At 30.3% G+C, this 17,462-nt stretch overlaps 1 protein-coding gene across 1 annotated transcript in view; it reads left to right on the plus strand.

The window, feature by feature from the left end:
* The window catches only part of LOC132952445 (zwei Ig domain protein zig-8-like), a 449,513-nt gene that overhangs the window by 384,258 nt on the left and 47,793 nt on the right, over positions 1-17,462 (plus strand). The window contains exon 4 of the mRNA XM_061024746.1: positions 13,287-13,497. Within this exon, the coding sequence (XP_060880729.1) occupies positions 13,287-13,497 (211 nt within the window). The remainder of the gene's footprint in view (positions 1-13,286; positions 13,498-17,462) is intronic.

The following is a 17,462-nucleotide window of genomic DNA, read 5'->3' on the forward strand; positions in this document are numbered from 1 at the left end:
AAACAAAAAAATTCCACCAGTCCATTACGAATTGTTCACGTTTAGTCATATTAGATTATTACGTGAATATCACAACAGATAGAGAGAGAAAGAAAATATTTTCATAACTATTTTGATACTATTTAAAATTTGTTGTTATAACAGCCGTATGTAAAGGGGGAGGAGGGTCAGTGTGGTCCGGACTCAACCTTCACTAAACTGCTTTGAAATGTCAAAATTGTTTTTAATAATTTTTGACAACAGCATAAATATTTTCAACGTCATAAACGGTCGTTTTCAAATTGCAATTATTTTGACAATTGACTGTTTAATATATTTTCATAATATGGAAATATTGTTTTATAGCTTCTAATAATAATATATTGTAATCGATAGACGGTGACCACAATCGATGCCAATCAGATATTCATCAGTGTGGTTTGAATATTAATTATTATTTAAACAAGGTGTCAACATATATGTCGAGGTATTTATTATTATCTTGTTTGTTTAAATTATAATATTTATTAAAATAATAATAAATCTTGTTATTTTCATATTTTTAACCATATGTCAAAACTTAAGTTTAAACCGCTCTCAGTCACGCAGTTATTCAGTCACCTTATAGTTTATAATTCCAACGACCTCATAGTTATTGACTTGTATTTTTCTTGGATTGCAAATCGTCAGAAACGATAGCTGACGATTAAAATCGACTTAGTGAGGTCTGACCGAACCGGACGAAAATCAGTAGCCACCGAGGTTACTTTTATAACAGTCTTAAACGAGACAAGAGTTTCATATTCATAAATAATTTATTACGAATTGAAAATAATAATATTATTTTTATTTAAAAACCAAAAAAAAAAAGAATTCTTTGTTTGAGTATAAATAACAAAAATGTAAATATTTCAATAAAAGTGGGGCATTAGAACATAGGTCAAGTAAAAAAATCACTAATATGTGGCTGGCTCCATAACATTTAAATATTATGAAAATAATATAATATTTGCTATTTTCGTATATATATTTGCGTTCTTTATAAAAATATTGTTGATTTATTGAATTTCAAGTACAATTATTTAGGTAATGTAGCTATTTGAGTTTATGCGATGTCTGTTTGAGTTTCCTTAAAAAGGATCTTTCTGAAGTGCTATAAACTTTATAGTTTTCCATTTATATGTATCACAAAAAGGAGTCGTTTAAAACTTTTAAACACTGATGTATACGTTTGAGAAATGATTGAATCAATACTTGGTGAAAAAAAAACAAAATAAATTTAAATCGTATTTTGATTTTATAATCTTGGGCAAATAAGGGATAGGTACTTACTCAATTAAATTGAATTTGTTTTATTATTTTTTATTTGTTTGTCACAAGGCAAATAATAAGTAAATAATATTATAAAATATAAATGATAAAAACGTATAGGAACAGAAATAAATAGTCAAGTCATAACTAAATAATAATATTACCATATTATAGTAGGTATAGAGAATTATATTATTTATAGTGTTACAATTTCACCGTGTCCTTTCGTTTTTATTTTTAAATTTATGGTAATCTTCTTTTTTTACATAGCTTCGTAGTAGGTAGATAGTATTAATAAGTTCATTATTTTTGGATATTTCAACCAAACATTTGGTCTAATTTTATCATACAAACCGTTTCAAGTTGTAATATTATAAAAAATAAAATATTTTTTACCCGGCTATTATGATGTTCTCGTATTTTTTATTTTTATTATTTTTTTACGTTAAATTACAACAAACAAAGAATGTTGCTACTGTGTAACTGTAATTCGTCACGCAAACTGGTACTTTGAAATTCTTCGATTTTACATATGAAATTATTAGGTATGATATGCGTATGATTATACGACGAGTTCATCGATTCATTCCAATCTTAAGATTCATTAAACGATCGAAGAAATTAAAAATACGCGACACTACGAAATTGCATTTAGATACATTTATGTCCGATTATAAAATGTCATTTTGTGAGATATAATTCAAGTTCATGATGACTTTAAAAACTCATTGAAAACATATATTAGAAAAAAATGGAACATATCCTGGAATAGCCAGAATACTAAATTAAACCAGATCAAGTCAACAACTTTCAGATGGGATAATGCCAACCTCAATCGAAAAGAAGAAACCGCCTTAAATCGTTTAAGAATAGGACATACCAGACTTACCCATGGATATCTCATGTCCAATGACGAACCCCCCTTCTGTGAAGCCTGCGGCCAACATCTCACCATAAAACACATCTTGACTGAATGTCATGTTTACGACCAGGAGCGAATGGACCTCAACTTAACCGAAACCCTCGACTCAACTCTCGGACCACAACCTGATCAGAACAAAAAAACGCTTAAATTTCTTAAACCAACTAATTTAATTAACAAAATATAATTGTATCTATGAACCTTGTATCTATATATTATCTAAATTGTAATTAAGAATTGTGAACTAATGGCCTTTGCTGCCGAGTTGTTTTTAAGATCAATAAAAAAAAAAAAAAATTCAATTTCGGCTTTACAATAATATTAAAGTATTACAACTTTTTGAACAACGATACATAATAATAATGCACTGCCTGCTTCAACCCCCCCCCCCAAAAAAAAAAAAAAAAAAATGCATTCACCGGAGGCTTTGGAAATATATATTCTTATGTACACGCCACAATTATTATCGAATGTGTATCGAAAAACATACAATTTGGTTCACCTCAAAATGGATTTCATCGGCCATAAAATAAATCACGTAGTTTTCTACTCGTAATTTATTAGGTAGGAAAATCGGAAAACCCGTTTCCTCAGTGGATCACCGTATTATGTATATTTTGTGTACAACAGACTTGTATTCGGTAAGGCGTACATATTGTGTAGCTTGTAATCAATATTCAATAGTTTACTACCATGGTACTAGTTGTCCGAACGTATACGTCTAAATGATTGTGGCGATTTAAGATTTTGTTTTTAGATGATTCGTAATGGCTATAATCGACGAACTCTCGTTACAAATATTATACCTTTATTTAAGTCCTGTGTTTTTGTAACTTGTGCGCACTTTACGGTCTTACTCTATCGAATGGGGGAATTAACTTAACTAGTTTAACTATTTTTGTTTTTAACTTATGAACTTATTCATTTAAAATGTTTATTGTTGTAACTTATCTTTTTATAGTTAATTATCATTGTCGTGCAGTTAAGTTAATTTTCTTTTCGTGTCATGCGCAACCAACTAGACAATATTGATTCGATGACTGTTTTTCGATTTTGGTAATTTTTTTTCTAATTATATTTAAAACTATCAAATGTTTTACAGTGTTAAACGTCTTGATAAATATTTGTGTAAATAAAAATAATATAGGGCAGTTTATGACTTAAAAATATTGTAAATTGAAAAAAAATAACTATCTTTTAACCGAGTTAAGTTAAGTTTATTTTCTATCTCAACTTTAAACTTATCTACTTAACAATTTTTTTGTTAACTCTTAACTGAACTGATGACAACTCAATTGAATTAACTTAACTTGCCCACCTTTGTACTCTATACGACTTACAATGTGGCTATTTTTTGATTGGATCCTTCTAAATTCTGAACGTATAGTATCCAACATTATGATTGTCATTGTTATACTTTATTATGTGCAACTTTTTATTTTGTATCCACGATTTATGTATATGACCTGGGCGCAAAAAAAAATGTGATATGATTTTGTGTTTTTTAATAAATGTAAAACATTCGCGTAGCACGTGACGTGTGTCGATAATCTATGCGCGTCAAACGCAAAATAGATGAACTCGGTGAATATAATAATAATAATAATAATAATAATATCAACTGGGTATGTGCACAAGATGTATCTATTGTACTCGCACGTGTATATTGTTATAATATAATATAAGACGTCGGAAGTTAAGCTGGCTCAAGCGCAGACATGACAGAAAATGAAACATTGTATTACATGCAACTGATGGTCTTTGAATAAATTATGTGATCGATAGTGATTTCAGTTAACGCGTGGACTTCGAAATATTTACTTCATTCCTTATAGGTAAGTACAGCGTAATAATTATCTTGCTAATATTCGGTTCAATTTAAAATATTGATATGGGTAAACTGTATAACCCTGAAAGTGTTTCAATGTAGGTAAAACTGTGTTGAACGGTTTGTTCTGCAATCGCTGTTAATAATTAATTGATAACCATGTAGGTACCTATCCGATAATGAAATGTATTAATTTTGTTTTTTCTTTGGACCTCAAAGTGATTTTTGAATCGATTCGTCATAAGTAACTATACCTAATATTTTTGTTTTTGGTATCGCTACAGTGCTATACAATATTATTACAATTTGTGTATGAGTATATTATTATCTATTGTACAGGAAAAACTTAACGTTAGCCTTTCACAAATTGTGAGGTAACAACAAGTTTCTGATTTTCTTTTTTTTTTGAGATGGAACTTACGCGTACTTTAATAATATTACGTTCTATTTATACGATCAATTACTCTAAATTTTTCATTTTGTCAACATTTATTAATAATGGCCAACGTTGTTTCCAGACTTTTATTTTTGATTCTACCTGCATATTATATTACATCTATAATACGCACATAGATACGCACTGATAAGTAATTTGTGAAACGTTGACATTACTTTAACCCCGAGGTCACGCGCTCTGATATAATTTGATTTTAATATTGTTTAAACAATCCCAGGTGTCGATCCAATTACTTATCAAATCCATAACATCGAATAAAAAATAAAATTAACTCTTTAGACAGTTTATAATAATACATACCTGACGGCATATTTTAATATTTTTAGTAAAATTAAGCAGAATATTAAACTTGAAAAATTGATCCATTTATGAATTTAAATACAAATTATAATGTAATGTTATTTTTATCTAGACGGTTATAAGAAAATGTATAACATTATTCGTAAAATTGATTACAAGAGATACATTTTTCTCACGGTATTCAATGTTTCCCAATTTTTATAACTATAAATATTGTTGTTAAAATAATTCATAAACCTTAAAAAACGTGTAAAACAAGACGTAACCGCTCTGAGGTGCAATTATAGTTGTATAACTCGTCATTGATTAAGTAACTGTAATGTATTTAAGTAAGTGTTTAGTTTTAATTCATTGATCAATATAGAAAACAACTAAAATAATAAAACATGAACATTTCGGTAACCGAGGTTACCGAAGAACAAATATTTTAGTAAGATTTTAACAAATATTCGTAATTTTTCCACCAATAATTTCAAAAAGTACTGATAATTTAAAATGTTTAACCTCATAATTCAAAAGAACCAACAATATCCGATTTGCTACCAGAAACTACTATCAAAGTTTATGATCAGAACATATTTTTTACTAGAAAAAGTGTCTTCAGACACAAAAAAAAAACTATAACACACATTATTGCAAAATCAATACGTTGTCCCTCCATTTAGAATCTAAAACTGTTTGGGTCTTTTGATTCTCGTCCTGTAGGGAAACTTTTTGCAAATAATATGAGCATCTCATCTAAAGTTGTAGATATTTAAATAAAATTCTACATTTAAAAGCTTACCGAATAAATTCATTATGAAAAAATACAAAGCAATTTATTTCTCACGAAAAGTTAACTTTGTAACTTTAATGTGCATTTTATTTAGTTTCAGAAAGTGTCTGAAACTATCAAAACAGACTGTTACGGTTTGATTGAGTATTTTATTTTCTTATATCATTTAATAATTGTATTACATTTTTTGTTACGAGGTAGAATAATGAGTAACCTACGCCCGATATCTATTAATTTCTACTAACTTTAAAATGTTACATTCAATACAAATTATATAATTATTAAAACCTCTATGATACGCAAGATGTGGTGCACTGCCCGCAAAAAAAGATATTCTGATGGGTAAAACATAACTATTAGTTAATATAAAATTATTAAGGCGCATAGATTGTAAATAACTAATAACCATTCGATTTATAATGATGACTTATATCATTAGAATAAGCATAGTTTTTTTTTTTAATTTTTTAACGATCAACCTATTACTTATAATTTAAAACAAACAGTAAGTACGCGATAAATTTGTGAAACTACGTAAAGTATTATAGTGGTATTAAAACTGAATATTATAAAGTAAATAGGGAAAATCAAGGAAAAAAGAATAAATTATTTTTATTGTATTCGTTTTAATTTTTTTTCGAAAAATTTTTGGGGTTGATGTTGACATGGCGAATATATCATAAATTTTAATTGTGGCAAAAACTGAGATTATTTAAATAGAAAAGGTGCAAAAGTGGTTAATTATTATTCATCGTGTTGTCTTAAAGCCGGATAAAAGTATAAATTATATAGAAATGAAAAGTAATTACTGTGTTTAGTCGTTTAGGGTACAAAAGGTGATCTTTTTATTGCGCAATTTAAAATATATTACATTACTAATTATTCAAAAGAATAAAAATCTTAGTTTCTTCGTATTATATCACTTTAAATTTCAAAATGTAATGCACGTCCACAATACGGACAGTTATATTATATATGATTTGTATTAGTTGTTGTTAAAAATGTTGTGAATCGTAAAAAAAAGTCTGCAGATATTATAATTTATATTATGGTGTTCAATTTGTGTAACTGCGACGCCAGTTGCATCATTTCTCCTGAAATAAACAAAATCTGTTACGAGTGCTCGAATTCCTTACCCGTGTTAATAGGTACCTTTATAATAATGATCCTCGGAAAACGCCTGCGTGAGGCATGTACATTATGTAAAATTGTCCACAAGATTTATGCAAAAGTTGTTTAACTCACATTTTCCGAGTGATATTATTATCATGCAATTTGTATTTTATCGTTGTGACTTTCTTTTGTAAATTTTATAATTTTAAAACAGGTAGAGTAGGTAGAGCATTGTTATTTTTGCCGGTGTTTAAAATTTTCAAACTCTCATAATATTATTATAACAATATATTTTAATTACTTAAAACAAAAATGTAATTACGTAGACATTTCTCGAGCAAAACTAATTTATCTGAACAAAAATAAAACTTAGCGTGCTACTTGATATGTTTTTCTCCACTGCACGGAAAACATTAAAGTAAAATTGGTCAGAAAAAAAAATGTAATATAGTTATTCAGCCCGAAGACATAATATTATATTACATGCATTATGTTATTAAAGAGATTTTAACAACAAATTATTATATATTGCATTTTGATAAAACGTTTTTATGTGAAGACTTACATAATATTATAACGATACTAAATTATTTATATAATATATTATAACCCCCCCCCCCCCCCACCAAAAAAAAGGTCGACCACTAACATTATGTTATTTTCATTGGGTACCGAATTTAAATATTATGACAGAACAATTTATCAACTATCGACATTTGATTGTATATTATATCTATAATAACTTTACGGCCTGCCAAACCGGGACACATTTGTTCTTTAATTTAATAGAGTAACAGACTTGACCTTAGTTTTATAATTTCATATAGCCCCCTTCCCCCTAAAAAAGTACACCCCCCACGCAATGCCAATGTCCAGTAAACTTTTAACCACTGTTATATTTTCGTGTTTACGTTTTTAGTCGGTGCCTGACTATATACAATATCGTGGAAATATATTTTTTTAGCTACTGTGACACGGCCATCCCACTATGTGTCTAATATCTCGTATTTATCTGCAGTGTACACTTTATATTATGCTCGTGTAAATACGTATAGGTTACATAATAAATTTTACGTTTCTCGGAAATTTAATAAAAATTTCAAAGTGTAACGTTTCGAAATAATGTAGCGTTTTGTATGCATATATATTATATGTATAATGTATGTTTGTATATAATATATAATGCACAATGGAGTAGGTTGATTTTAAAATTTATTGCGTAAGGCCAACTAAAAATAAGTAATTAACTCAAACACCTGCACCGCACCTTCCCTGTCGCCTTCTCGTTATAATAATATTATATTTGTATATTATATATGTGTGTGTGCGTGTATATATATATGAACCTGCGCGCGCCGACTCGCAGCAGAGCATAATAATATAAGGCACCTATACCTACCTTTTATTATATTATAAAGAGAAAAACAATGTACCTTTTCTACTTGGTCTCATATTCTCATTGTTGTACGGACTTTCGGTAACTCGTCAATGCAACTGTGCGCCGTGCAGTGTAAAATATAATGCGTCTCTCTTACCCCGTTTGGGTAGGATTTTGTTTGCACGGCATTCGTTCGGCCGAATCTCCGTGAACTCATCCAACATCGACTAGCATAATATGGTCTCTACTGCGCAGACTCACATTTCTGTCGTAAGATTATAGCTGCAAAATTCAAAAAATAATACATGCTCTATAAAATTAACACAATATATTTACCGAGTTGAAACAATTTCCAACGATTTGAGTCCGAAAACTAGATCGCTACAATTAGGTACATTGATTTATAAAAATACGAATTGATAACTACTGAGTAGTTTTTCAAATAGTGATAGCTGCCGTGTCTTACGTCCTCTATCGTAACCAAAACTATACAATTGTCGATAATCTTCATGATTATTATCTTAATTTAGGTACTATCAACGTGAAAATGTAAATATCGTATTTTTTGTAACACGATTAGGCACTCACTCCGTCGGGATCTCACTCCCCTACCCCTAACATTACCTACAAATTGTATTTTAAAGAGAAAAACAACGTACCTTTTCAACTTGCCGGTCTCATTATTGTGTAACCTAACGCGTCAACGCAACTGTGCGCTGATCAGTATAAATAATGCGTCTCTCTTATCCATTCGGGTCGAATTTATTTTTCCACGACATACGTTCAGCAAATCGTCACTAATTCTCCAACATTAACACGCGCCGCTTATGGTATTTACTGCGTAAACCCATGAAGGGAGCAATACCATAGAGTTGGTAGTGACTATACACGGTTCTTAACTTTGATAGGCGTCGGTTAGCGGGTGCCACATTTTTTTTTCTCGGCAATTCTGTAAAATTTGCTAGGAGCTTTCGAGTTAAAGTGTATTTCGTAAAGTAAACTAAAAATAAATACAGTGAAACCTCTAAATATCGTACACTTTATGAGATGTTGTTTTCAGAGGGTTCAGATCGTAGAAAGTTCGTAGTCGGTTCCAATGAAAACGTCCGCTATTGGAAGGAGACGTCCCTCAAGTGAGGTTTCACTGTACAATTAACTCAAACCACCTTTCTTGCCACCTTCTATCGTTATAATATATTATCTAATATCTATAGGTACGTATTATGGATCTAATGGCATTTGGCACGCACACATAAATAAAATTCTCTTTTTCTGTTGTACGCAAAATCCCCGTCAACTTTCAACAACACGCATTTCTTATTATAATAATATGGTCTTTACTGCGTAGACCCATGAAGGATGCAAATATCATACCGGTTGAATCAAAATAATTACTTAGGTGTGGTTCTTAAAAAACTTTGACTCTTGTCGGTGCCGCATTTTTTGGCAGTTTCGCAAAACCTCGTTAAGAACTTTCATGTTAAAATGTATTGCGTAAGCTCAACTAAAAATAAGTAATTAACTCAATCCATCTTCTCCATCGACTTCTCGTTATAATAATAATATTATAATATAGCGGGGACGGCCAAAAGGTCGATGTCGAACGTTTTCAAAGTCGATTCCCCTTTTGTTAGAACTTATAGTAGCATAGTTTAGTATAGAGACTGCAGTTACTGAGTAACATGCATCTTTCGGATTAATCTGTTCGTGTGAAATTACATTTTCTTAAATTAAAGTTTTGAAAGCCGAATACCGAGCCGGCAAGCAACGCTTTCTGATGATAATTTAGAGTAACATATTCGTTAAGCGTAGTTAGTTACTATCCCTCCGGGTGGCCAGATTATAGTTCACTTGTCAATGATAATATACAATGACACGCTTTTCTACTAACACAGCAACTTCAGTGTCAATTTATTTTATAATTATTTAAATTTTGAATGTGAAACAATGATTTTTTGGATAAGTGTGTACAGTAATACATGACATTCGTTTGCCAAATCACCGGAAACTTACTCTCGGACATCAACAAGCGCCGCTTATAACATGGTAAACCCGTGAATGACGCGATACCATAGCGTTTTCATCGAAATGACTGTACACGGTCCTTGACTTTGATTGCCGTCGGTTCGAGGGGTGCCACATTTTTGGGAAATTTCGTATAACCTCGGCTGGCGGGCGCTCTCGCGAGTTAATAACCCACTCGCCGTAAAATAACATTAGCCACTTTAAAGTTAACGAACTTGCGAGCAATATGACTTACGGGAAAAGTTTAATTATACAGTGGCTTAAATTAACGAAACCGTTAACGTGTATGATTTCATAATGAACCCGAGTGAGCCGCAAGTTCGATGCATCGACCAACACGTACGACGGTCGGTCGGTCGACTTGTGTCGTCGTTGAAAGCTTCGACCGAACTTTGCGCACGGCGATCGGAATAAGTTAACCGGTGTATAATACCTATGGGTATAAAAATGCACACCATGTATGTTGTGCATTTTTATTTTTCGCTCGAGATTTCCGTCGCAACACACAAACCGACCATAATGAAAAATCATATTAATATGAGTTCCTTATTGAGTTCGGACGCACGGCTGATGTCGAGCGCTTGAAAATATTATTAGGAAATAGTATCGATAAACAGCACGTCCCATCGGTCCTGCAGTGCTTATTGTTGATTTAAAAAATAAATGTAGGTATGCCATGTATGTACCGTTATTTTTAATTCTAAAAAATATTATATATGTACGCAGAACGTATTCGGTATATTCCTATTAGTATTCCTATCAGTATTCCTATTAGTATTCCTATTAGTATTATTATTATTATTATTAGCTGGTTATGACGTATACGTGTTACACGCGTCATATAATTGGTTATTTAAACGGATTGCGTTTGGTTAATTTCATAGAAACGGCGGCGACGGTGCCTGTCAAAATATTATATTATTCGAATCCCGTCCGTGCGGGGCACGCGAGTCATGCACACGTGTAACTTATATTATTGTATACTAGCGAGAGAGTCATAATATTAATGAATAATACTGAAAAAACGATTATCATCAGATTTGTGATTTCGATGCACTTTAATTTTAATTTTTTTTTTTAAAACCCATTTAGCTGTGTAACGCACGGCGGACGTTTCGTTACAAATCCGCGATCCTGTTCTACTACTGACTGAGTGTATGGTAAACATTAATTGTTACGAATTTGTTTAGCGTTTTTAAGATGATCGATTATTGTTTTTACATCGAAATATAATATTTACAATTCGTTCAGACTATTTTAGTCTAGAGCTTTACGCGACTCGGAGATTTTAATTTGTACATACCATTATAAACATTTTCTCAATAGCGTATTTGGTTTGTTGAGTTTCAAGCACAAATAGCATATGTACGATAAATTTGAAAAATTACTAATAACCATTGTAATATTAAATCGAAATGTGTACGTTCTATTTCGTACGTAATTTGAGTCGTTCAACGTACGTTGCCGAGGTAAGATTATACTCTCATTGTACACAACCAATTTACAATTTATTTGTACAACAGTGTTCATATTTTTTCAGGTGCGTATTTTTAACCATTTATTTTAAAGATGTTGTTAATTTTGAAATTATTAAAAAAAAATAAAACGTAAATCTACATAATTATATAATATTATGCAGTTGCATTGTTTTGAGCTCCTTTCTTAAGGCTTACGCCATTCTACACGTCTCGAATCGGGATAAACGCATCTAACGAACGAAAGCCTGCACTTATGTCATTGTAGCCGAAATCCGTGTGATCATTACTGTGGGTGGTGTGGGTAGGTGGTTAGATACAGTGCCGTGGCAAAGGGGTTAATTTAGTGTCCAGCTATGAGTTGTCTTAAGTGGTGGTAGGTGGGTAATAGCCAATAGGTGATAGGTTAGAAGAGAATTCAGTATATTTACTATAGCCTTCTGGTAATTATTGCTAGGTACGACACGCGACAACTAGCTACAATTAATAATAGGTTAACAATTGATAGTGGTTGCTTTTGTCGGGTCATTATAGTGCTGCGAGTCGAGTGAAATATTACATTAGTATAGCCTCTAAAAAATGTAAATTCACCATAACAATGGTTAGATAGGTACTTGTATGTGTTTACACGATTACAATAACGCACACTTGAGATTTTGATAGAACGAGTGTTTCTTCGAATAGATGATTCAGAAATATTATATAATATTGGTAAACATATTTTGAGCGTATTGTGGATCTGACAGGAATACTTATAAATTAAACATGTTTCAATAAATTGTACGTATAATGCTTATATCATGATATTAAGGTGTTGCAGTTTGCAATTAATACATTAATACCAATAAAAATTAAATATCATATAATTCATTGCTATACATATAGGTACGTTCTTCATAATTATTTGCAGATATTTTCAAAAATAAGAAATTGTTTGTCTATAATAAAACAACTTACACCTATGGCTTGTTTGATTTTTGTGCTATTGATATGCATTTTAAAAACACATTTATTTATTACTATTTATTTAAGCGTATATTGTATTGAATTTTGGTATTTGGTCAACCAGAACTTTTAAAAATATGATTTTGATATATTGAAGTATTTCACTTATAAAAATGACTGTTCAATTGTAAATAAATAATATTCACACTAATCGACATAGGTACTTTTTATTATATTTGTTAATAAACAAACAATAAAGTTAACGCCTCCATTTATCAACTATATAATATACACAAATCTCACTTCGACGAAATAACACACTCGTCTACATAATTTTTATGCGATGGTATTTTTTTTAAATGTATTCCCGTCAAACCACTAAACTAGAATTATTTAACCTCGCCGTAACCTATTATACAACAATTGAATACGTTTTTATTTATTTTCACAGTGAAAAGAAAACCTATAACCTAGAGTTTATCTGGCTATCGTAGATTTCGATTGAGACCGATTTTCGGCCGAAATTCAAATAATATTATACTATTTTCTTAGCCTAATCGAAAAACTATTCGTGCCAAAAATCTCGGTTTACAGCCTTTTGCTCCCGTTCGGGTTAGGTTTGCGACCAACGATTTGGTTTCTATATTTGGAAAAAAAAATTGACGGATGGACTTACACACGTTGCGTATGATTGAGGAATAATAATAATTACTGCAATATGTATATTATTATATTATGAAACGCCACTTATTTTTTCGATTTCTTTTTGCCGTTCCAGGTCTCCTGGGTCAGACACCGAGACATTCACCTGTTGACCGTCGGCCGGTACACTTATACCGGTGACCAGCGTTTCCGGTCGATCAATCAGCCGCCCAGCGAAGACTGGACGCTTCAGATCAAGTATCCGCAGATCAGAGACTCTGGTATCTACGAATGCCAGATATCCACCACGCCCCACATCAGCCAGTACATTCATCTCCAAGTCGTCGGTAAGTGCAACCACGTTTATACGCTATACCACCACCGCGGTATCACGCGCATTGTTATATAACATCATTCTATGTGTATGATATCACGACGATAATTCCCCTCCCCCCCTTCATCCCCTCCGCATCATCAAAAATATCGTCATACAATGATAGGACCTAAGTAGATACAAATTTTGGCTATACGTAATCCGATCGATTAATTTTCAGCAGATATATGATATTTTTTATCAGAGTCTCCTAGAGAAATTCTCGAGCGAATATTATTATTATATAGGTAGCGCTGGAATTTACCATATTATATTAATATAATATTCTCTTCCTAAAAATAAAAAAAAAATTGATTTAAATTTTTTAATTAAAAACCACGGGAAATAGTGAAAAAATGTTCGAATATTATTATTCTTATCGCAAATAAAATAAAATTTAATTTCGCGGTCTAACGCAGTGACTTTTTTTTATTGTTTTTTTTCCTCTCCCGTATTACAAACACTCGTAATGTTTCCTGTTCATTTTAATACGATTATACGGTTTTTTTTTGTTTTAATACTCTGCTCGGAACAATATCATATTATTACTATGGCTGGGTTATTCAAATTTTACGAAATCTTTTAAAGACCAAAATTCTATAAGACCTCAACCATCTGTGTTTTCTTTTTAATCGCGTTAATGAAATCTTATCGAACCGTGTTTTACAGTTGCTGACAAATAAATAAACAGCTGTTATCATTTTGAAATTATATTTTTTTTCTGTTTTAATTTCCTCTACGAAATCCAATAATAACCATGCACTTTTTTTTATTGTTTATAACGTTTCCCAAATTTTAACATTTTTGCACGATATCATAATTATTTAATATACAACTCAAATAAATTACTATTATAATCATATTTATAGTACCTATGAGATTGTCCCATTCGTCTATGTCATGCTGTAAATTTAATGAGTTCTTATGTAATATATTAGTTATAACATATTTTAGTTATTTTGTAATAACAACAGTTAGAGCTCAATGCTCTAATTTTAAAACGTTATTTTTTCCAATCAAGCGAAACTTTTTTGTTGTGCTACCTATCAATTGAATAAACTAAATCGACTGACGGCAGGATGAAAAATACTGTAAACACAAAGACTATTTTTTTTAGATTAAATAAACCACTGAAATGGGGATTAAGTATATTTAATTAAAAATTACGATGAATTAAAGCCATTTTATAATTAAAACATTTTAATTTTCAATAAAAACAATCTTGTGTTTTAAAAAACACAGAAAAAAAATAATATTTTAATTTAATAATAAAAATTCGTTTTTTTTATTACTTTTATTATTATTTTGAAAGTTTAATAAATTGTATGACGTTTAATATTTATCTTTGGCTTAATTTTAATTTCCCTTTGATCTACTATCATTATTATTATTATTATTATTATGACTATCATCGTATGAGAACAGCAGGTCATTTTATGAATAAAATATGTAAATTCTATGTATACGTGTGTGTTTCATTTTATGGTGATTTTCAAGTGTCTGAAGGTAATATTGATCCGGCAACTAGCAATTGTGTTAAAAGCCATACCGTGTTTTTGACTTCACAGGAGTAGATTGCAACTAAGGAATTTTAACCCATTTATAGATAATTGAAAAATCCTAAAGAGAAAAAAAAAAGCATCAAAGTTACAATCAACTAAAACCAATTATACATGAAAGAACTTTGTTGATGCTAAAAATATACATTTTTAATAATTAAAATAAATTAAAATCATACGAAATCAAAAACGATGTTCCTATATATTATGTAATACTGGTTTAGTTATACTTGTCTGAATCGTATGTAAGTCAAATTAATAAACTACCTACAAAGTATTAGGTACTAAAAATGTATTAATGAATTATATTGTTAAATCTATTACCTATTTATCATCAAACTACAACCCTTGATAGATCAAAAATGTATGAAACACATTAACTTAAATAAATAATTAATTGTAATTTTTTTTAACAAGAAAAGTTGAATTAACTAATTACGTACTGACAAACGTGTAAATTGTCAATTGCCGTGGAAATAAATATGAACATTAAATAAAACCGTGTAAATCAAACAACAGATGTCAAACATTTTAAACTTTCCTGGTTTTACTAAATAATAAACTTCATATCTAAAGTTTTTAAATAAATATGAAGTTAAGAAGCTTTTACGTTAACTGGAAAAAATATTTTTACGGCAATTCGTAATTTTTGGAATCTATCTATCAGACATTTATAGAAATTAAAATTCTATGTAAGTGCACGCCATAACTCATTTCAATGCTATAACCCGCGATATAAGTTATGACTTTTTTTTAAGAACAAAATATCTTCAATAATCTAAAATATTATATTTGAGATAAAACATTATGGCATGATTATTTTTGCAGTTTTATTTGAAACTTATGATAAAGAGTGTACAGAGTTCGACTTTTATCTTGTGATTATATTCCGCCAAAGAATCCACTGTTCCGATCGACTGTGTACGTTATTATTTTATTGAACTTGATATTTTAGCCGCCGGTATACGATTGGTTCGTTGGAATCAAATGAAATTCAAAGGCTTTGACGTCATCCGTTGGTTTTCCTCGTCCATTAAAAATCAGAAGAATTTTTCACGTTTATCCAACGCACTGTGTGTTGAACACTATATTATAATATATTATAATATTATATGTGCATAACTCATCCGCCTCATCATTATAATACTGTAACGTATAGGTAGGTACATAATGTTCGGTTCGTATACCACGAAGCAATGGAACCGTCTATTATTTTAAGTCATTATTGAAATTATTTCCCGCATTGTTGTGCCATGAACGTTGCACTATGTATTTAACCATGTTTATTCGAACCAAATAATACATTTATATATCATATTATTATGTGTTATTTATGCGTAAGTCTCTGATAAATGATAATATTATATTAATGCAACCCGTCTAGCGTGGGTGTTAGGTGAACATTTCATTATATTTAGCCGACCGCGTGTGAATATAACGTAACTCTATTATATTTCTAACGTTCTCTGGATCAATTCAAAATTAATCAGTGATATCAGTTGCCATTGTTGGTAAGAGCATTCAAATTAGAGTTTATTTAACATATTATAACGTAAGAAGTAGAGAGTGTACGTATTTTGATGATAATAATATGCATTTCCGCATACCATCTGCAGTCTTAAAAAGTAACCTAAGACATACAGCGTATAAATAGGCTTCAATGCTTCTTAGAACAGTTCAATATAATATATTTTATGAGAAAATTATAACAATAATAATGCAACCATAATAATAAAACCATGTAAGGTAATGTCGTAGAAACAGTAGAAACCCACCAATCAGCTTCCCCCAATTACACCTCAACTTTACACTTTAATTTAACAACCTCCATTTTCGTATTATACTAATTTTCGCGGTGTTCACGGTACGCACTCTATCCATAAATAAGAATTTTCGCTTAAAAAAAAAATCTACCGGGTAAGCAATTAAATCATTACAAAACGGGTATGCATAATACATCTGTTATTAAATTTTTAAAATGCAATGAAAAAACTGTATGTTTATCGTTCTAAAAAATAGCGAGTAATTTTATCACAGTCTAATTATTATTAATTATGGTACTTAGTACTTGGTAGTTTGTACGGTAAAAGATAACGTTATATTTTCTATGGTGTACATTTTACCTACAGTGTAATGATAATATTATCTTTAACAGCATCCAGATGGCATTAGCTAATGTAACATATTGTGTTACCTATTTTGTTGACATAAATTTCTAAATAATTTTCCTCGGTGTTATAACACGATATTATTATAATACCAATTTTGTTTTAAAATAATACGAATTACAATTTACGACTTTGTCTAATATTACTCAATCGATTTCTACGAGATTATAATATTATATGAAAACTTTGATGCATAGTAGTTTAACAGTAGG

This window comes from Metopolophium dirhodum, chromosome 9, assembly GCF_019925205.1.
Source record: "Metopolophium dirhodum isolate CAU chromosome 9, ASM1992520v1, whole genome shotgun sequence".
Taxonomy (NCBI): domain Eukaryota; kingdom Metazoa; phylum Arthropoda; class Insecta; order Hemiptera; family Aphididae; genus Metopolophium; species Metopolophium dirhodum.